Below are 23,050 nucleotides of genomic sequence, written 5' to 3'. Positions count from 1 at the left end.
AAGTTGACTGATCATATTTTTGTAGTTGGAAAGTCCATCGGTCCAAATATTATCAAATTTTCATCACCGGATAATTATCACTTGCAAAAGATATTCGACAATTTGAAAAAAAAGTTACAATTCGAGGCGGTTCAGATATAAAGTACCAAAGAATTTTTTATAAGAAAAACCGTTTAAAATCAGTTTCGAATTATGACTTTACTAATTAATTTATCAGATTGTTTGGTGTGTATTGGATATGCCAGCACGTTGTGGAAAGGAAACAAAATGTTGATGTTATAAAAACGTTTTAAGACAATCTAAGTAATATACAAAAGAAACAAAGTCGAGTGTCTTATAAAGTTGCACACGCGAACATTACATAACATATCATGAGGAAATAAATTCTGCCAGTAAACAGTCTAAAGAACTGTAATTACATTTAAAAACAGGACTATGAATATAGAAAATATTGTGGGAAAATGAAATTAGCCTTTTTGAACTTTGTTACAATAAATATATACTTACAGGTTCTGTAACTGAATTAATCCATAGAATGTTCCATTCGCTATGTCGTCGACAGAATTGTTTTTCAACGATCTGGTTGAAATAAATGTAAATTTACAACTGTACGCAACCTTAGAAGCATTGAAAAAAATCGTATATTTAACAACACCGCTAGTACGAGCCTCAATCTCCCTTTAGTATTTAACAGTAACAGACAAGCAAAAGATACCAAAGTTATGTTCAAACCCATAAGTAGAAGACAAACTGACAATGCCATGGTAAAAAAATCCACAAAAGTAAAAAAAAAAAAAACACGACAAAAACTCAAACAACAGTCTGCAAAATACAACATAGAAAACTAACGATTAAGCAACACGAACCCAACCAAAAACCGAAGGTTATATCAGGAGCTCCGGAAAGGTAAACATATCTATTTTCGTGGTCTGATATGTGTAGATAAGTATGCTTAATTGCCGTCTAATCTGTAATTCTACCACTTGTGACCTATACCCGATTTTGACATTTTGATTGAGTGTGGATTGGAATGGAGGGTGATGCATGCATAAGAATATTTTTGCATAGTAATTTTCCAAATACAAAATGTCAATATGCTCCTGAGCAATTGACCAATAGACACAATGAACCACAATGAATTTTGGGATATTACGTAAAATTGAGAATGGAAATGGGGAATGTGTCAAAGAGACAACAACCCGACCATAGAACAGACAACAGCAGAAGGTCACCAACAGGTCTTCAATGCAGCGAGATATTCCCGCACCCGGAGGCGTCCTTCAGCTGGCCCCTAAACAAATATATATACTAGTTCAGTGATAATGAACGCCATTCTAAACTCCAAATTGTACACAAGAAACTAAAATTAAAAATAATACAAGACTAACAAAGGCTAGAGGCTCCTGACTTGGGACAGGCGCAAAAATGTGGCGGGGTTAAACATGTTTATGAGATCTCAACCCTCCCCCTATACCTCTAGCCAAATGTAGAAAAGTAAACGCATAACAATACGCACATTAAAATTCAGTTCAAGAGAAGTCCGAGTCTGATGTCAGAAGATGTAACCAAAGAAAATAAACAAAATGACAATAATACATAAATAACAACAGACTACTAGCAGTTAACTGACATGCCAGCTCCAGACTTCAATTAAACTGATTGAAAGATTATGTCTTCATCATATGAATATCAGGCACAATCCTTCCCGTTAGGGGTTTAGTATCATACCATCATAACATATATGAGAAGAACATAACCCGTGTCATGCCAACAACTGGTTTTTAAATAATTGTGTTTAGTGCCGATGCAAAGATCCTATAAGTGAATCAATATTAACGCCAAAATATGCAATCTTTAATGACCTGACAACAGTATCGTAACTATATCCCTTCTTAATAAGTCTATTTAAAGGTTTTGTTAGCTTCAGAGGTGAATACTGACATTTTTGTGCTTTATAAAGAATATTTCCATAAAAAATTGGATGTGAAATACCTGAACGTATAAGAAGTCTGCATGTTGAGCTATATTTACGAATGATGTCCTTATACCGATGATAAAATTTAGTAAATGTTTTGACTAGTTTGTGATATCGAAAACCCTGGTGTAATAATTTTTCAGTAATACATAAATTTCTCTCGTTAAAATCTAAAACATTGTTACATACACGAGCGAATCGTACAAGTTGAGATATATAAACACCGTAAGATGGTGACAAGGGAACGTTACCATCTCAAAATGGATAATTAACGATAGGAAATGAAAAATCATCTCTTTTATCATATATTTTAGTATTAAGCTTTCCATTAATGATATAGATATCAAGATCGAGGAAAGGGCAGTGGTCATTGTTAGTATTAGCTTTATTTAAAGTAAGTTCAACAGGATAAATTTCTTTAGTATACATACTGAAGTCGTCATTATTGAGAGCCAAAATATCATCCAAATATCTAAAAGTATTATTAAATTTGTGTATCAGATGTTGTTTCGATGGGTCTTTGCTGATTTTTGTCATAAATTGTAACTCATAGCAATACAAAAAAAGGTCCGCAATAAGTGGTGCACAGTTAGTCCCCATTGGAATTCCGATAACCTGACGATATACGGAATCTCCAAAGCGAACAAAAATGTTATCTAGTAAAAATTCAAGGGCATATATAGTATCAAAGCATGTCCAATTGACATAGTTTTTTTGTTTATTGCTACTAAAAAATGACCTAAAAGAGTTTGAACATATATATTCACATTCTGACTTTTTAAATGCCCATTTAATTAGGTGTGTGAATTTTTTCTTAATGAGAATGTGTGAGGCAATGTGGTATATAGGGTAGAAAAATCAAAACTTTGAACAGATTCAAAATCACCAATATATGCATGTAATTTATCAAGTACTTCCAACGAGTTCTTGACACTCTAAAAGTAATTAATTCCACTATTTTCGAAGGCATTATTTGAACAATTTATTATCAGGTTTTTGATTGTACCAAGTGTACTGGTAAGAAGAATAGACAATTTAGTAATGGAACAATGGCTTGAAGACGAAATAAATCTATATTTGTAAGGTGTTTTGTGTAGCTTCGGAAGCCAATGCATAGTTGGGACTTTCATTGTAATATTTGGTTCTGCTTGTAAAGCGGTAGCTAAAAGTTTATGTTTGTTACAGATGTCGTTTTCTGAAAATGGAGTCAGTTGGAATGTTGGTGAATTGGTGATTTCTTTTTTCAGAACCTCAATGTAAAATTTACGTCAAACTATAATAATATTATTAGCAGCTTTATCGGCCGGGACAAAAACAAATTCCTTGGTGTTTACAACCACTAGAGAACACATGGAATATGGTTGCCAAATATCATTTTGTATTGTATCTCGGAATCTCATGTTTAATTGTTTTGTTCATTAATGTTATGTTATGTTATGTTTCCCTCGGTTTTAGTTTGTAAATCGGATTTTTTTTCTCAATCGATTTATGACGTTTGAACACCGGTATACTACTGTTGCCTTTATTTATATATGTAATGCATTCATCATAGTCTTCAATTTCCATGCGGAGAGTTAAAACATATTGAATACTGGCTTTTTTTCGTATTGTCAAAGTATTAAAGAACAGATTTTGTCTAATGTCATTCTCTGTACCTGTGGATTCGTTCAACGTGAGATTAATGACGAAGTGTTCATTATCAAGGAAAACTCCTTTAAAACTAGTGAAAACATTTTAAAGGGATGGGTTGCATGATACTGTATGCTTAAGGAATTATTGTAATGTGTATTTTCGTGTCTTTCGAAAAACAATGTTTTACAAATTAAACAAAATGACTTCGTTATATATACAAAGCTTTTTGAATAGTCCAGCGAACAAGCTACTGAAAAATACGATATATTAAAGAAAAATCACGCCTTCTATTTAATCATATACAATCTGCAAAGTAAAACACTGTCTTGTAAAAAATGTTTAATATGTAGTTGAGAGGACAAACAGTACGCACGCTATGAATACTTAATCAAACAAAACAAAACAAAGTTTATCTACCAGTCTTTTTGTTTAAAGATGAACATTCATATCCTGATAAAATGCACACTATATGCAAAATTAAAAAAACATTCTGGGAAATGAACCTCGTATGGACAAACCTCGTAATCCTTTGACAGAATGACATGAATAAAAAAAAAATATGAGCAAAATCTCTTTGCCGAGAAGTGCAAGTATTAATCTAATGTCTGTGATGAAGAAGAAAAAAGCAAAATGATTTTTTTACTAAAATACATACAGTCTAATTTCTAAAAAGGATAAAAAGGTAGAAGTTTTTTTTTCAATTCAAGCAATCTTTAGGAATAAATCTATACATGTTTATGCGGTAAGCAGCAAAAGAAAGCTGTCAAATTATCTTTAAAAAGGACAACTTGATACATTACCGAAAAATTGTTGACAACAGCATGATGATTGGTGAAATAATATCACTTTTGTTAGTATATTTGGTGCATTATTTAGCTACTTGATCTTAAATTTATGTTTTTGTTCCGTATGTTCTCGTATACAATTATAGCACAAATGTGTCTTTATTACCATTTAATCTCAGATACGTGTGATCAATATATATATAAAATGTAGTGATTAAACATGAGATATAAAGGGAGCTATGTAACTTACAATGTGTACAATGTCGTTGGTAGATATTCAATAAACAACGCACCAGAGATCATGTTTTCATCTAAATACCTATAATTAGAATATATGAAATTAATAGACAATATACAATGATGATAACAGAAATAATAATAAGAAATCGTAACATCTTTCAAAAAGGAGATCTTTTAATTAAGAAAATGATCTTTGTTTACCAATATATATATGTTATTAATACATCTTTTTACATGAATACCTGGTTATGATTACAACGTTAGACGACATTGTAAATATAAATTAAGTTAAAAGTCCTTGGTTTTGACATATTAGACAGCAAATGGTGCACATTTCAAAATAAATATAAAAATAAACACCTTCAGCGAGTAATATTTTTCACTGTCTGTAGTCGCTTTGTTTCGATTGGCTTCTAAGATAGAATGATTTTTTGTTTGTTCATCATTTTCTTACTGACAATTGTTTTAGTGACGTTATTGTGGTAACGATCCGTAGCCGAATAGCGTTACATAACAAAATATTTATAGAGAGACGAAGTATTTTCGTTTCAGTTCGGGGTAAGTAATTTAAACAAATATTCTAGGTTTTCCATAAAAATTGATTTAAAAGTTCGACATATTAGACAGTAAATGAAATTCAACGATTTTTAGTTCATGCTGGTATTCGTTTTTTATGAATTTTAATTGTTGTTTTTGCAAATATTCAACTTCACTCATTCAAAATCTAGGGTCATGATCACATGATTTTTTCGACTCAATATGGAATTTAAAAGTAATTTGTTAAGGTTTGGTGCTTGAATTTGAATTGCAAATGGTTGACTCTCATTTACTCAGTTTGCGCAACCTATAAAACATTTAACGACGGATATATTGGAAGACTGATCGACAGTGAGATGGTACACTTACACACATTAGGGATTCAACGATTAGAAATCATCATGTTCATCATGATCCAAACATTTTGAAAGGAAAGTTAAAGAGTTATCCTTCCCTCAAAACTTGAATAGACTAAGCATTTTGACGGAAAGACAAAGAGGAATATTCTATCAAATTACTAAACTGAACCGACAATATTTTTCTTAAATAATAATGATAATTCTACAACATTGATTCATTCTGTCTGACAGGCCAAACAGAAATAAAGGAAAATGTTTAATTGCATCAGTTTCAAAACATATAAATTCTAGGTGCCACATATGGCATTTTGCTTGTCATTCATTGTTTGTTTGTACCTAAATTAAAATCAAAATGTTTAATGCAGCTTCAACAATTAAAAGACCATGCTTTCTCAGAGTGTCTTAGCTTAAAAGTTGACATGACTACTGTTACATTACAATCTTTACATTACAATCTTTCAGTGGAAAACTTTACAACCGAAACAATTGATCAATTACCAATTACTGGAAATAATGATTTTTCTAAAGGAAAAGAGAGGCGAAAGGTACTTAAACGACATTCAAACTGGTACATTTTTTATGTACGTCGAAAAAACGAAAAACGACGAAAAGACAGAGAACAATACACAAACACAACATATAAAATTAAAGACTAAGCAACATGAAGACAACGAAAAACCATGGGTGATCGCAGGTGCTCCGGAAGGGTAAGCAGATCCTGCTACACATGTAGCATCTGTCTTGTTGCTCATGTAAATACATATCCGGTGATAAGTCTAATCGGTAGGTCACATTCGAGGCTACAAGAGGCTCATGAGAGCCTGTTATCGCTCACCTGCATACCTGCCAAAAGTTCAAAATGCCGATGGGGATTTAGCTTGCATGATGGCTCTCATTGTCCCACAAAACCTTTAAAGGGGCCTTCAAATTTATCTTAATGATGTTTATTTGCTTCTTCATACTTTTACAATCATATACCCATGGTAAAATTGATTGTTTTGTTTTGAATTGTGGACAAAATTGCTCTTTTAAAATTTCCAATTGGGAGCCTCCATTTGGGAAACCCCCCACAAATAGTGACAGTTGGCAGGTATGTACCTGTAATTTCGGTTTCAGGCATTTGACTTATTTGTAGATCTTACTTTGCTGAACAATTTTGTCAGTTACACTTTTTCTCTTTCTATAATAATAATAAAGATAATACATAACCAAAAACTGTAAAATATCCAAAAAATTAACTATTTCTGGACAGTAACCCAACAATAAGTTGTCCTATTGGTCTGAAGATTACTTGACAGGTAGATCTAAACCTGTTTAACACATTCACCTATATCAGTTTTGCTCTTACTGCTTTAGTTTTTGAACTTTTAGAAACTGCCGCCATGTTTTTGAATGGATCAAATCCCCGAATACAATCTATAAACTAGATACCCTAATGAACATTCAATTAAAGTTTTTAAGTATTTGGCCAAGTAATTTTCAGAGAAGAAGATTTTTTAAAAAGTAATAAGACTTTCACAAAAAATGTAAAAAAAACTTTTTAAGGGCAATAACTCCTTAAGGGGTAAATTGACTATTTTGATCATTTGACTTATTTGTAGATCTTACTTAGCTGAACATTTATTGCCATTTATACTTTCTCTCTATCTATTATAATATTAAAGAAAATAACAAAAAACAGTAAAATTTAATAAAAATAAACTATTTCCAACAATAACTCAGCAATGGATTGTCGAACTTGTCTGAAAATTTCAAAACAGATAGATCATGACCCATTTATCACTTTAACCCCTTTCACTTTTGCTCTAACTGCTGTAGTTTTTGAGATATAAGCCAAAAACTGCTTTTGTCCCCTATGTTCTATTTTTAGCCATGGCGGCCATGTTTGTTGATGAATCAAAACTAAGGATACCATTTACAAACTAGATACAGTAAGGAACATACAGTTGAAGTTTGGAAGTATTTGGCCCAGTAGTTTAAGAGAAGAAGATTTTTAAATGTTAGCAAACACGATGAACAAATTGTGTAAAATTGTCTTTAAAGGGCAATAACTCCTTAAGGGGTCAATTGAAAATTTTGGTCATTTAACTTTTTTGTAGATCTTACTTTGCTGAACATTTTTGCTGTTTACAGTTTATTTTTATCTTTAATAATATTCAAGATAATAATCAAAAACTGCAAAATTTCCTTAAAATTACCAATTAGGTGGCAGCAACCCAACAATGGGTTGTTGGATTCGTCTAAAAATTTCAGGACTGATAGTTCTAGACCAATTGAACATTTTTAGTTATGTCAGACTTGCTCTAAATGCTTTAGTTTTTGAGATATAAGCCAAAAACTGCATTTGACCCTTATGTTCTATTTTTAGCCATGGCAGCCATGTTTGTTGATGAATCAAAACTTCGGATACAAATTATAAACAAGTTACTCTAAGGAACATTCAGTTAAAGTTTGAAGGTATTTGGCATAGTAGTTTCAGAGGAGTTATGGCATAAGCTCACTTGGGGTCCTTCGGGCACGGTGAGCTAAAAAGGACGGGACAGTGGATACGACACTTGGAACACATCTGTTGACATCTATGAAACAGATATTTAATATTATTATTATTGTGAAGATAGATTTGATTTGGCATATGCAATACTTGGTCGTGCAGTAACAACACGCCAAGGCAAATCGTGCATTTATTTATTTTACAAAGTCATATACATTACGGAAGCTATATATTTCCATATTCTTCCAATACTAGCATAGGAGAACCAAATAGACGAAGGCAACATACTAGAATTGGATATATCTGGTGTTTTTTTTAATGATATACGAGGATATGATGTGTCTAAGACTAAACAGAGATGTAGCTTTATGTCTCATAAGACAGCAATCGAACGATAAAATAACCAAAAAGACCTCTAGAAAGCAACAGTCAATTTTCAACAATATACAGGTTTCTATACAATATTTCTTGGTCTAAATCGTCCCAAGTCCATCAAAATTTGTCAAAAAATTAAAACAAAAACAATGAAAGATCTGGAATTAATACATCCATGCGGTTATGATATTCGTTACCAGTTATACACATTCATTGATTTAATACGGCTGGTTTTACTAGTGAAGCGGGAACTCTTCGAAAGCATCTGGAAGGGTTCGTTATTTTAAGGGGTCTTTGGCTTTCATCACACCTTCTTCTTTACTAAAGTGTTAGTTATGACTGATATATAATATAGAATTTTCTATACGGAGTTGTCCATTAGTCTTTCAGAGGCTACTGCTTAAATGGTTTTAGGCGGAATTTGGAAGTTACATGAGAGGTTGTCGAAACAAAAGTAATTTTTTTCCTTTTTCTTATTTTTTTTGTTTAAAAACGTTTTGTTTAGCAATAAAAAGGTATAGTTATCGGTACAGCTATGTATATTTAACTTTGGATGTCATTTGAGGATATGTTGTTTTGTTTGAACGTTAAATTTGTTTGGTTGATCAGCTCGTCAACGTTTGTTTAAATTTTGGTTTTTCATACATTTTGTCAAAATGCGCATCTGGTGCAATTAAAATGGTACTGTTAATGTTATTATTTAGAAAGAATCTAGACTATCTAAAACATATCAAAATGAACAAAATAAAAATCACCAGCATGAAATAAATAATTAACAACCTTCCGTTTAAAGTAGCAAAATGATTCAAACTAAGTTTACAATAACATCTAGTAGCTTACATGTACAACATTAGTTTTCTGTCGGGTTAAATAAAATTGAGAATGGAAATGGGAAATATGTCAAAGAGACAACAACCCGACCAAAGAGCAGATAACAGCCGAAGGCCACCAATGGGTCTTCAACGCAGCGAGAAAATCCCGCACCCGGAGGTAATCCTCAGCTGGCCCCTAAATAAAATTGTGTACTGGTTTAGTGAAAATGGACGTCACACTAAACTCCAAAACATATAAAGGAACTACAATTAAAAAAACATAGAAGACTTACAAAGGCCAGAGGCTCCTTACTTGGGACAGGCGCAAATTTGCGACGGGGTTATACATGTTTTGTGAGATCTCAACCCTCCCCTATACCTCTAGCCAATGTAGAATAAAGAAACACATAGCAATACGCACAGTAAAACTCAGCTTAAAAGAAGTCCGAGTCCGATGTCAGAATAGGTAACAAAAGAAACTAAGCAAAATGACAATGATATATAAATTAACAAAGGACTACTAGCAGTTACTGACACGCCAGCTCCAGACCTCAATTAAACTGATTGAAAGATTATGTCTTCATCATATGAAAATCAGGTACAATCCCTCCCGTTAGGGGTTTAGTATCATACCATCATAAAATATATGAGAAGAACATAACCCGTATCATGCCAACAACTGGTTTTAGAATTTATGTGTTTATTTCCGATGCAAAGACCCTATGAGTGAATCAATATTAATACCAAAATATGCAATCCTTAATGACCTGACAACAGTATCGTAACTATATCCCGTCCGAATAAGTCTGTTTAAAGTTTTGGTTAGCTTTTGAGGTAAAGCACTGACCAACTATTTACAAGTAAAACAAGATATTGATTTATTGAAACTATTAACCTAAAGTATAAATTATAAGTATTTAGAACAGTGTTTAATCTAGCACAATTCAATAATGTAATAACACATACTTGTATCGTAGTCGGACAATATATCATCAAGTTTTATACTTTCCAAAACTAGGCAAATAACCATTTGTCGAATTTTTGTTCAGGGCTTGGCTTGTGCATTAAAAGAAACATAATCGGAAAATACCATGTGGGCAATCCGAATAAATCAGTTGATGTAACAATATTCTGGTCGAAAGCAAAAGGGCCAAAAGGAAACAAATGTGTCCGCACAAGATTACATGGAATAATTAAGATTGGGCGAAGATAATCCTACATAGCAAAAACGTCGTGAACTCAATTTCATCTCAACCGTAAGCAGTTCCTTTCCAAATCGAGGACTCGATCGTTTGGTTGTTACAAGTTAAATTCGTCGATGCGCTAGGTGTATTAAAGAATAATGACAAGGAAATAATTCAACGCAATATAATAATAATCTAATTTTCATTAATTGCAATATATGAGATTTTGTTTTTTATATTTCATGTACATTTTGTGAACTTGAGGAGACATCAAACGGCAACCCTTTAAAATTATCCTTTCTTATACTAAAGGACATGCTAAAGCTTACTTCCTTATATAATTTTTTATAGGTACTGTTTGGTCATATAGCTCTTCAACTGTTCCAGTTCTTGTACATCCTTGGGTTTCAAATATTCGGCTTTGAGCGTTCATGATGAAGGTAAATCCAGGTAAACGGACGCATAGCATTTATAAAATGTTGTTTTTGTTTTTTTTACTCGGCTCTTAAAATAGCATCATAAAATATATATACTTACAAATATTGAAGTCCAGTTAGATGATCAAGCGTCCCATTTGCTATGTATGTCAATAAATTATTACTTAAGTACCTGAAATATATTAAGCATACATAAGAACTCTCTAATGAGATACGTGAACTTCGTTAGTGTCGGTTTTACTATTTCTTATTTAAAAAAAAATGTCTATATCAATAATCCAATTCTTAGAGATTTATAATTTTTAACTGAGTTGCCTGCCATATAGATTGAAACTATACAACAACCTATTTTGAATCAGACCTATTACTGTCAGTGGTCGATTGTTCCGATTAAGAAAATATGTGACAACTCGAAGATATACATTCTCCAACAGATAACCTACAGTTAAACAGGGTACATCTTTTATGTACCTGTTCAAAGTTAGGAGTCTGGATTTCAGTGCTTTTCGTTTTCGTTTGAATTGGTGCACATTTCATTATGTCGGGGCTTTTTAAGCTGACTTTACGGTATATGTGTTGCTCATTGTTGAAGGCCATACGGTGACTCATAGTTGCTTTCATCCAAGTTATTTGTACAATAGTTGCACTATTGGTAATGATGCCACATGTCCTTATTTATATATCAACACCACAAATAATACCACAAATGATATATACTTCGTCTGCAATTTATCCCTGATATGTTAGATCTGATCACATTTTCTATAGCAAATTGTGATTTGTGAACGCACGGCAACTCAGCAAGTGGTATTGTAGTCCAAGCAGTCGGCCGAGTATATTCGTATTAAAAATATCAGGATAAAAAACTAAGATTAACTATACTCACAAATAATAAAGATTTCCTGTCAATCCTGCCAATATGTTATTGGTTATCTCTGTCAATGAATTGTGTTCTAAATATCTATAGATTAAATAATGACTACCGATAATAAAACATGACAAAAAAACCAAAAATTAAAAACATAGACTTTCGTCTTCAATTCTATACGGTTGATTTTAATATGAAAACTCCATAACATTGAATCTTCTGCTACAATGGCTTTTCTTTTAAGTCAGAAAGTTATATACTCGTATATAAAAAATTCTCCAGTTGTCATTTAGTGTACTCTGTTTGATGTAACTGTTTAAATGATATTATAACAAAAATCCTTACAATTAAAACTCATAGCGGGTATTTCATTGATCTAAACATAAATTTTAGCTATGGAAAAAACAGTAATTTACAAAAATACCAAAGTCCAAGTTAAAATTTAAAAAAGGGGAAAAAAGGGGAAAACCTGACAAAAAAACATTCCATGCTTGGTACAGACATTTTCGGAAGAAAACTGTGGGATTAACCTGGATTTATAGTTTTCTAAACCTCTCATAGTTAACAGTTCTGTAAAATTGGCAAAATTGTTTGAGCAACCAAAACAGATGTAATTGACATTAATTTAGATCCAGCAGCCAAAATTGTGTGAACACATTTCATAGATATACAACACAACTGACAACTAAAGGTTTGGAGGTTTAGGGTTCGCATTTAAAAATAAAAAGCTTTTTAGCTATTACAACTGAAATGACAACAAAAAACACAATCACAAGCTGGATGACTTTTATGGAATATCTGTTACACAGATGACGACATATATGTTCCAATTGTCGAAACAATCCCATCCTGTTCTCCTCGAATGTGACATCAACGAATTAGACTTATCACCGCATTTGCATATGATGGGTGCTACATATACAGGATAATCTGCTAACCCCTCCGGAGTATGTGAGATCAACCCAGTATTTTGTGGCGTTCGTGTTGCTCAGTCGTTAACTGTTTATGCTGTGTTTTGTAGGCTGTTGGCTTTTCTTTTCATCGATTGTCGTTTAATGTCATGAGGTTGTTAGTTTGTCTTTGACTTATGAGTTTGAATATCCCTTTGGTCTCTTCCTCCACTCCTATATTATATTTTTCATTAACTTCATGTCAAACATTTAAACCAACTATTACAATATTTTGCAATAGAAGCATGTTTACCCGTTTGTTCAGTTTTGATATCAAAACAAGTTTGCCGCTGTATCCCTTTTCTACATAACCATAACATTTCACAAATGTTCTTTGTTTTGGTTGATGACCATGTAATTCATTCTTGATAGTGCATTGTTTCATCACCAAATACATATAAGAGATTGGTATATTCTGATTGGCATTTTTTAAAACACTTTTGTTAAAAAGATGCGAAAGATACCAAAGGGAAATTCATACTCATAAGTAGAAAACAAACTGACAACACGTTATATTTTGTATGCATCCGAAGCACTTTTCTTAATTTACCTTCAACAGGAACGCTATAAGCCGAATATTTGAAAGCCAAGGATGTAAAAGAACCTAGACTAAACGTCATGTGAGCTATATGACAAAAAGGACCTAAACAAATTGCCAAATCCATCAAGGTCAACTTTGCCTGAGGGAGTTGAAACTTTAGTTATTTATAATTTCAAAATTTATTAACGGACAATTTTAGAAAGATTTGTTTATAAATCATTTCAATACCGAAGTACTGACTACTGAGCTGATGATATTCTACTGGACGAACGGACGAACAGACAGACAGTCCAGATAATTGCATTAAATCACAAATTCATAACAAAAAGTGTAGCTTAAAGGGAACGGGATATGATTAAAATGTAAATGTACTATTATTTAGAACTATTCAAAAACATATTTTTAGACTTACATTTATTTCAAATGCCTAACATTTTCTATACATGAATTTACTCTAAACGATTCAGAATTATCTGAACGAAAGATTATTTGGAAGGACCATACATTAAATGGTTGCTACTCACGAAAAATTCCTTGTTTAATTGACTTAAACCTTACAGAAAATTATTAACTATGAGTAACCACAACTCTCAAAGCTGGGGAATATATGATGTATACGAATCTTTGATTTAATTTACATCACAACTTTTTAACGGAAGCAGTTCCGAATTAAGACTCAAAATAAATACATCATTATATAATACTACACATAATATACACGCATGGCAAATAGAAAAGATTATTTTATAATCATGATAAAACTTCCTAACAAATGCAATCTAAACTAACAATTATTTTAGGCAAAGGCAAACTGAGTGAAACTGTTAAGTTATTCATTATAGAAATTTTGTTGGTATTTGATAAACAAACTCACGTACAAGGAACGAAGTCCTGAAAGTTTAAGAAACGCCCCATCTTCTATGTGTGACAGTTCGTTGTATCTTAGTGATCTACAACAACAACAAAAACATTCAGGAAATATGTTCCTACCTGACGCATAGTCACCTGTAAATAAAATGATTTTGAAACAAGAGAACCATTAAACTTTTGATCTCAGTAACCCTCAGTGATATTTTATAATTATAAAAGTAAAACTAAATATTCCTCTTGTTATGTCTTTTGCGTTAGTCCTGTCGTTTTTTTCGATTTTACAAGACTTAAGACCGGTACTTTTAGTGCAACAGTAAACAAAATTAGATGAAATTTAGTTTAAAAACATGTTGTTTCTAAGCAGAAGGGACAACGACCATATAATTGGTGGGAAAAGGTTCGGTTATTAACTAATAAATTTTATATTATTCACAAAAGGGTATTTAGAGCTTGGTACTTATCTGTTGTTAAAGACCCAATGTTGACCTCTTAGCCTATACATCGTTTTGCTTTTGATGTCGGTTCAATTTCTTTGGGAGTCTTTAAAGTATACCTTTATTTTTAACTTATTTTTTCCCACTTTTTATTCAAAATTTGAATAGTGTTTCATTTGATGTTATCTGATGCATTTACATCCTACTAAATGTATTAGTATATCTAAATCCTACCATATACTAAGTTTCATATAGCTATAATGGAGCATCTTTGATGAGTTGCAATGACAATATTAGAACTGAACAGTGCATACATTTACATTTAATCGGGCATTTCTCTCGAATAATTCAATCGACATGAATTTTCTAATTACATGCACATCTGCATATAAGGATCGTTGCACATCTGCATATAACGATCGTACAATGTATCAACTCTGTGTAGATACGATTAACCATGAAGGTTCTATTGCGATGACAAGATAGGTGCTTGAATAAGCCAAAACTTTCTAAGCTCAATAAACACGTCTCTTGAAAAACTGGAACATCATACCTACATGCACATCTGTAAATTAAGATCGAACAATATTCCCATTAATTTACGGTGCGAATACAAGGTTGGTACTGGACAGAGTAAAAATCTAAAGTTGAAGGACATAACTCTAAATAAAATCCAATGAACAGGAATATCATATCGTCATTCACAACTTCATATCAGGATCTTACAGAGTACTAAGTTTTAAGTAGATCCTATAAACAATGAAAATGATATGCGATGACAATTTTGGTCCTAAAAAGGGTAAAATATGTCATAATTCGGATTTCATTTTCAATGATACAAAAAGTTTGAAGTAAAATAAACAAAGTATAAAGAAATGGGTGTTCGAAAGGGCTAACATTTCTAAGTTGAAAGTACTTTACGTTTTAGAAAACATGATCATTGTTTCTACAAAATTTGAAGCGAGTCAGACGAAGGACAAAGAAGTTGGTCCACACTGACGGACAGACAAACAGGTTCCTAAATACACCCAACGTTTTATTTTCTTTGAGGAGTTGTTATAAGTAACTTGATGTGAAAATCTTAATCACATTCGATTTATTTAAGCATAAATAAAAGGGTACATAAACTGAAAATAACATTATTAAAATTATATGTATCCGAAGCTTCCCTTATGACCCATCCGCATCCGTAACGACCTTTGGCAAAACCTTAAAAGCTGGATGCACAGCGAGAGTTATTCGACCAAAAGAGACATAATAGTACCAAGGAAAATAAAGGGAAAACAGCAAAAGTTGAAAAATTGCTACACAACGTCAGCACATATAATGTATAACTCAAGCTCATCTTGTTATTCTAAACAAACAACATATGCAATTACTAGGAGAACACAAATCGCATATCATTTTTATGTTTCATGCAACTGACGACAAAACTGTAACTCGTTTCAATAATCGGTAGACGATTCAACTGGCCCAACTACAACTCACTTTGTTATTTCGTGTTGATGAACAGTAAGCCAGCTCACCACATTTATGGCAGATTAAGTTCGCATCGTCAGTGAATTTATGTCAGAAGCATCAGAAAAAAACCAGGATTAATTATACTCACAAAGTATGAAGGTTTCCAGTCAATCCTACCAACGTTCCATTTCTTATATCTGTCAATATATTGTGTTCCAAAACTCTACAGATATAAATAAATGACATACAGTTATTTCATCATGAATAGTCAACCTACCATGTCGCCTAAACATCACCTTTAATTATGGTAATTGTAATTTGAAAATTGTATATCATTTAATAAAACTGCTACTATACAGTTCCTTTTATGCAACTGAACAAGTAACGTCTTTCTGCGATTTGTCATATGTGTTTTTAATGCACGTTTAGTTTTCGTATATACAACTCACACTCTACCAATCTCTCTCTTGATATATATCAATCTATCGATTGATCGATCGACCGACCGACACCTTCCTACGTAAATAATTTCTCTTTCTCTATTTCATTTATTTATATAATATATATATCTGTCTATTAAATCTATAACCGTTATATCGCCCTCTTCTAATGCCCGATGGCGTTTGTGTGAAGATCGATTTTCCGTTTGGAGACTATTATATACATATATGGAGGTAATAGAGATATCAAAGTTAGGGCGTTTGTTAGTAAAAAACACCAACGAACCAGACTTATTGGTTACTACAGCAGACGTGCATTTTGTGTACTGAATATTGACCATCGACGCTCAAACAGTTTAAATACCAAATCAAAAACACGTATTTAAGAAAAAGGAAACCCATAATTGTCAGGAACAAGTTGTTCCACATAAGGTAGACTTTTATTTTATCATAAGGATTATATTTGGTAAATAAAGAGAATATTGCCGTATCAATGATATGTCATGCAAACATTGGAGCATTACTTACTACAAATTCATTCATTTCATAAACCAGTAGAAAATTTGAAATAAAAAAAGAACTTTTTTACAACTTACTACGGCACATTGATATTTAGGTAAACAAGATTAAGTAAAGTTTACTACATATTGAAAATCCAATGAACTTTATTTATGTTCTATGCAAGTTAAAAGATTAACTACATAACAATGCATGTCTTGTACCGGATGAGGGGTTTCCATGGCCACGAGAATATTTATTTAATCCTTTATGAATTGTAGTAAATCTAAACTATATGAGAAGTGTTTTAAATTGCAAGCTCATTCATTGACCAATACGTTAAAACAATAAAGTGAAAAACAATGTATCAAAAAACATAACAGTGAAATACAATCTTAATGTCCCTGAGAAATTGACCACGACACTACATTGTGAGCTACTACAAGTTTACTATCAGCTAAGAATTTAGTTGAGAAGTGGTTTTTTGTATTGTAGATCTGGAAATGTCTTGTATAATATATTTGTTAATCTAATGTTATACATGCAATGTATATAACATAATGGTCAATTTACATGCTAAGCTTTTTGTTTCTTTTGCTGTAGTTTTGTGTTGATTTTGTGCTCTATTATATCTCAATGTCTGTTAAACGTCGTAGACGATCTTGTATATCCTTTGTCAATGAAATATGTTTCTGTTTTAAACTTAAATGTTCGTTCAAGTATTTAGGCTAGAGTCTTACCATATATTCCAATGTTTATAGCAAGTTCGGAAAGGTCGGTTAGACAAGATACATTTACCAATCCGCTGATTTTGGAGAAATCTGTCCATTTCGGACGAAAGGAAAAATATATGAATTAATGTTATCGCTGTACGGTCATGTAAGCTATAAAAAGGCCCGGGATGACAAAATTCAATGTGAGTAAAAATCATCGTCCTGCGTCATACCACAACAATTGAAACATAATTTTGCCAAACAGCAACCAACTAGTGCCACGTCTTTGAACAGCAACATAAAGAATGTGAGCTCTAAAATCATGCTCACATTGTTCAGTAATGACATGGATCGGAACAGGTCATATGTCTACCTAGTCCTCTACCCAAATTAGTAAGATCAATACCAGAAGCCAGCATAACGGCGACGAGTATATATAATTGATACAACAATAAACATGAAAACTTAAATATGTATTATCTACGAATATATGATGTCAAGAATTACGGTTTGCTCTGTAGTTGAGAATGGTAAATCGAACAAAAGGCAATGTTAATATTATATAGTTGAAAATATTGAGGGAAACTATCCATGATCATAGGCTGTACTTTCACGCTTTCAGTAGATATCACAAATATGAAGACTATCATTTTATTGAGAATTGAAATATTTTTTATGTGTTGATAGCAAATGTATATTACATGTATTACATGAAACATAATTTGGAAAAACTTTTTATAAAACAGATATAACAACATCCTTCAGTTGATAATATGTGGTTAGATGTAGCATTGTTTTCATTTTGACCATGAACTTACGTACAGGTAACGAAGTCCTGCAAGATTGATAAATGTTCCAGTTTCAAGCTCTGATATTTTGTTGTAAGATATGTATCTAAAATATACAAAATGTTTCATACGTTAATACGTGAGAAAGGAAACGAAAAATGTGTCAAAGAGACAACCAAAGAGACAACAACTCGACCAAAGAGCAGAAAACAGCCCAAGGCCACCAATTGGTCTTTGACTCAGCAAGCAAATCCCGCACCCGGAGGTGGGCCTCAGCTGGCCCCTTAACAATAATGTATAGTAGTTCAGCGAAATGGACGCCACATTTAACTCCGAAGCATATAAATGAACCAAAATTGAAAAACACAAAAGACTAACAGAGGCAAGAGTTTCCTGACTTGGGACATGCGCATAAATGTTGCGAGGTTAAACATGTTTTGTGAGATCTCAACCCTCCATTTTCCCTCTAGTCAATGTGGAATAAACAAACACATAGTTAAACGCACCGTAAAACTCAGTTTAAAAGAAGTCCGTGTCCGATGTTAGAATAGATGACAGAAGAAACTAAGCAAAATGACCATGATCAACTTAAATTAACAAACAGTTACTGGCATGCCAGCTGTAGACCTCAATGTTTGATTAATATATGTATCATCAATATGTGACAGTTTTGCCAAAAGTTCGATAAGAGATCCTTTAGAATCTACAAAATGATAGATATAGATTTGGTGTACAGGAAAATGAAAAACACCCACCCGAAAAAAGAAATACTCAAACAATAACAAAAACTGAGATACAAAAAACATGGATACTATATCGCTGCATTTAAAGTTTTACATTTACAGTTTTACATTTACAGATATACATGTATTTTGTTTATAAAGAATTACAAATAACATGTCAGCTGTTATCTTCCTGAACAATGAAAACATACTTAATAAGGGTCATGCGTCCGAAGCGCTTTTCTGAATTATCCTTCTTCAGGAACGCTCAAAGCCGAATATTTAAAAGCCAAGGATGTAAAACAACCGAAACTGTTTTAGAGCTACATGACCAAAAATGACCCAAATGATAGAGAAATCCATCTAGGGTCAACTTTAATTTGCCTGAGGAATTTGAAACCTTAGATTTTTTTAAAATTCTATATTTCTAAATGGACAATTTACGAAAGTTTTGTTACAAATCATGTCAGTACCGAAGTAATGACTTTATGAGCTGATTATACCCCCAGGGTACTGATAGTCCACCAACAGCGGTATCGACTCAGTCCTGTTAAAAATGAAAACAAGACTTAATAAATTTCATGGGTCCAAATTTTTTTTCTGGATTTACCTACATCAGGATCGCTTAAAGCCAAATATTTGAAAGCCGAGGATATCTAAGAACTGAAATAGTTGAAGAGCTATATGACCAGAAAGGACCAAAATATAATAATCAAACTCATCTAGGGTCAACTTTGCCTAAGGAGGAGAAAACTTTAGTTTTTCATTAATTTCTATATTTCGAAACGAACAATATAAGAAAGGTTTCTTAAATTCATTTCTGTGCCGAAGTACTGACTACTGAGGTGACGATATCCTCGCGAACTGAGGTAAGTCCTGTTTAAGTTAGCGTGGACAATCATGTTTTCCAACGGGGATTATGTTTTGCAAATAACTTACGTGATTTTTCAAATGTTATGTTAGTCAAACTAAAATTTTGATTAAAGCCAAATTAGTTTAAGCATGCTGGACAAAAATTCTCGATTATTTGCAGGTTATTATATAGACAAAGTCGAATGTGTTATATAAAGGTTATGATTTATTAAAAAAACCAATCAATTCAAAATATCTTCCATTGTACATTTTCACCCCTTATGACAATATAAAAATATTTTACAGATAGAAGTTATATGCATCTCACTATATTAACATTTTAGAAGAAAAGTTAAATATCTCAAACGAAGATACAAAATTATTTCAGTGTATGCAAGTCAATGTAAAAAAAATAAAACAGTACGCCTTAATTCGTTTTAAGTATAATTGGAGCATTCCTTAACAAATGCGTCGTATTGTAAATGGCAAAACCTTTGGTTCCTCAATTCTCTTCAACTTCTTACTTTATTATGGCTTTTAAACTTTTTTTATTCGATCGTCACTGATGAGTTTTGGTAAATGAAATGGCATCTGGCGTAAAAAATTGTAATCCTGGTGTTTAAATGAGTCTATTTCAATGTGACTACCGATGGTATCACCAGCCGAACAGTTTGGACCTCTTTGTTGACATAAGTTATCACTAGTATGGTACGGTCATAATTATGAATTAACTGTTTACAAAACTTAGAATTTTTCGAAATTCTAAGAATTTTCTACCTAAAGAGTAGATTTCGTTTTATGTATTTGGCAAGAGGTTTCGGAATCTTTGGCCTTCAATGCTCTTCAACTTGGTTCTTAGTTTGGCCTTGTTAGCTTTTTGATTCAAGCGTCACTGGTGAAACTTTAGTAAATGAAACGCGCATCTGGCGTAAAACATTTACATCCTGGTATTTATGATGCTTTTATTGTAAGAAATTGTCTATAGATTACGTATACCTGCAGTTTTCAATAGACATAACTGTCTCAGTATGGGGAACGGTTGAGCGCTCACAAACATGTTCAACCCCGCCACATCTTTATGTGCCTGTCTCTAGCCAGGGGCCTGTATTTCAGTAGTTGTCGTTGATTCATATCTGTCATATATGTTTTTCGTAAATTGTTTTGTTATAAATTAAGCCGTTAGTTTTCTCAATTGAATTGGTTTATATTTTTCATGTCGGCCCTTTAATAGCCGACTATACTGTATGAGTTTTTCTCATTATTGAAGGCCTTATGGTTTCCTATAAATACTTACATCCACTTCATTTGAACTTTGTTGGATAGTTGTCTCATTGGCAATCATACCATATCTCTTAATTTTTTTATTTATTATATATTCAATAGTAAAGTGGAGCTATAATTTGTTTCTTGATTTAATGTTATATATACATGATATACTCACAGTGATAGAAGCGATGTCAGGCAAGTAAAGGTTCTATCCTTAATCTCTCTCAGCAAATTGTTTTGGATATGCCTAAGATATTTTACATATGTCTATTATAAACGTCATGTCTGATTGTTGTTTAAGAAAATCAGCTATAAAAATGCATCCTTTTTTATATTTAGGAAGATATTACTTTAACATAACACAATACGCTTTCATTCGTAAGCATTGCTCATAAGCATTCATTATCATTGGTAATAAGTATAATGAACACATTCCATAACAAATGTGACATATTGTTGCATCATAAACATTTGAAAAAAATAAATTAGATTAAGGCAATAGTAGATTACCGATGTTCAAATCTCATAAATCGATTAACAACACAAAATCAAAGAAACAATTACAAACTGAAAGAACTCTAAAAGAAGCGAGATCGGGTGCGTTGACAGGGTATAAGTCTCCAACTATGCATGCATCAGATGCCATACGAGTCCACACTCAGTCAACATGAAACAATCGAGAATAGGACACACTCGGTTAAATTACAGATTGACTTTGTACACATGTAATCAGTTCATATCTCCGATACAGTTGATTGTTTAGCTGTTATTCTTTAAAAAAAGGTGTCTATCTTTTTGTCCAATTAATTAGAAACAAAGCATTGTTAGTTGTCTTCAATAACAAAAGAACAATGCATGAAAATATTTCTTTAGTAGTCATTTGATCTCAGTATTAATTCATTTGTTTACATTTGAGAACAGTAATTAATTTTACTAAACACTTTATAAATAATACATAGCTGAGAGGGTGATAGAGCAGATTGTTACCCCGAGAAAACATTGTCATCCGCGGCGAAGCCAAGGTTGACAATGCTTTTTCGAGGGGTACCAATCTGCCAGATTAATTTTATTTTAAAAGTATTTTCTATGACGTCACGTACATAACAACGTTACGGGTATTAGAAAAAAACAACAAAAAAGAGGCAAGATGTTTAATTTTTTTACTTTGACAGTCATATAATAAAATCTGAGCCAAAACGTAGAACTTAAGCATTGTATTTAATTACTTGATGTAAATTCAATTCATTGTCCTTTAAATTATCGATTTTTGTTTGGTCTGGACGAGAGGGTGACAATAAAAATTGTCACCCGCTCAGCCATGTGATAGAGTATATTAACACCCTCGTATTAGCCAATCAAAATATGGCATTTTAATGTGAAGTATAATAATATATAAATAACACATAGCTGAGAGGGTGATAGAGCAGATTGATACCCCGAGAAAACATTGTCAACTGAGGCGAAGCCAAGGTTGACAATGTCTTTTCGAGGGGTAACAATCTGCTATATCACTCTCAGATATGTGTTTTTTAATTTATTATACTGAATGTTCTGTTACTGTCTATTAAATTTCAAATTCAAAGTAATAAACTATGTCGTCTTGTACATAACAATCATCCGTATTTATTAAAGCGCACACTTGAGCAAGCGTCTCCGTGAAGGGTAATAGAGTATTTGCCATGGGATAGAGTAAATTGTCTCCCTCGTATTTCCCAATCAAAATCTGGCATTTTGACATGAAGTATAATAAAAATATTTACTACCCAATGTTTTTTTGTGAACTCATATATGATATTATTAAGGAAGGCTATATGCTTCAT

The 23,050-nt window shown here is 32.4% G+C and overlaps 1 protein-coding gene across 10 annotated transcripts in view; it reads right to left on the bottom strand.

Annotated features, from left to right (window-relative positions):
- Positions 1-23,050, bottom strand: part of LOC127734438 (platelet glycoprotein V-like) — a 100,650-nt gene that overhangs the window by 42,261 nt on the left and 35,339 nt on the right. For 5 of the 10 annotated variants that reach the window (XM_052244298.1, XM_052244293.1, XM_052244297.1 and 2 more), the window contains 8 exons: positions 21,406-21,477; positions 18,425-18,496; positions 16,100-16,174; positions 14,065-14,136; positions 11,714-11,788; positions 10,928-10,999; positions 4,643-4,711; positions 508-579 (listed from right to left, as the gene is read on the bottom strand). In XM_052244298.1, the coding sequence (XP_052100258.1) occupies positions 508-579; positions 4,643-4,711; positions 10,928-10,999; positions 11,714-11,788; positions 14,065-14,136; positions 16,100-16,174; positions 18,425-18,496; positions 21,406-21,477 (579 nt within the window). The remainder of the gene's footprint in view (positions 1-507; positions 580-4,642; positions 4,712-10,927; positions 11,000-11,713; positions 11,789-14,064; positions 14,137-16,099; positions 16,175-18,424; positions 18,497-21,405; positions 21,478-23,050) is intronic. The other 5 variants (XM_052244302.1, XM_052244296.1, XM_052244299.1 and 2 more) reach the window with 4 other exon arrangements.

Source organism: Mytilus californianus, unplaced genomic scaffold (assembly GCF_021869535.1).
Source record: "Mytilus californianus isolate M0D057914Y unplaced genomic scaffold, xbMytCali1.0.p SCAF_3, whole genome shotgun sequence".
NCBI classification, from domain to species: domain Eukaryota; kingdom Metazoa; phylum Mollusca; class Bivalvia; order Mytilida; family Mytilidae; genus Mytilus; species Mytilus californianus.
This window is presented reverse-complemented; position numbering and strand designations above follow the sequence as displayed.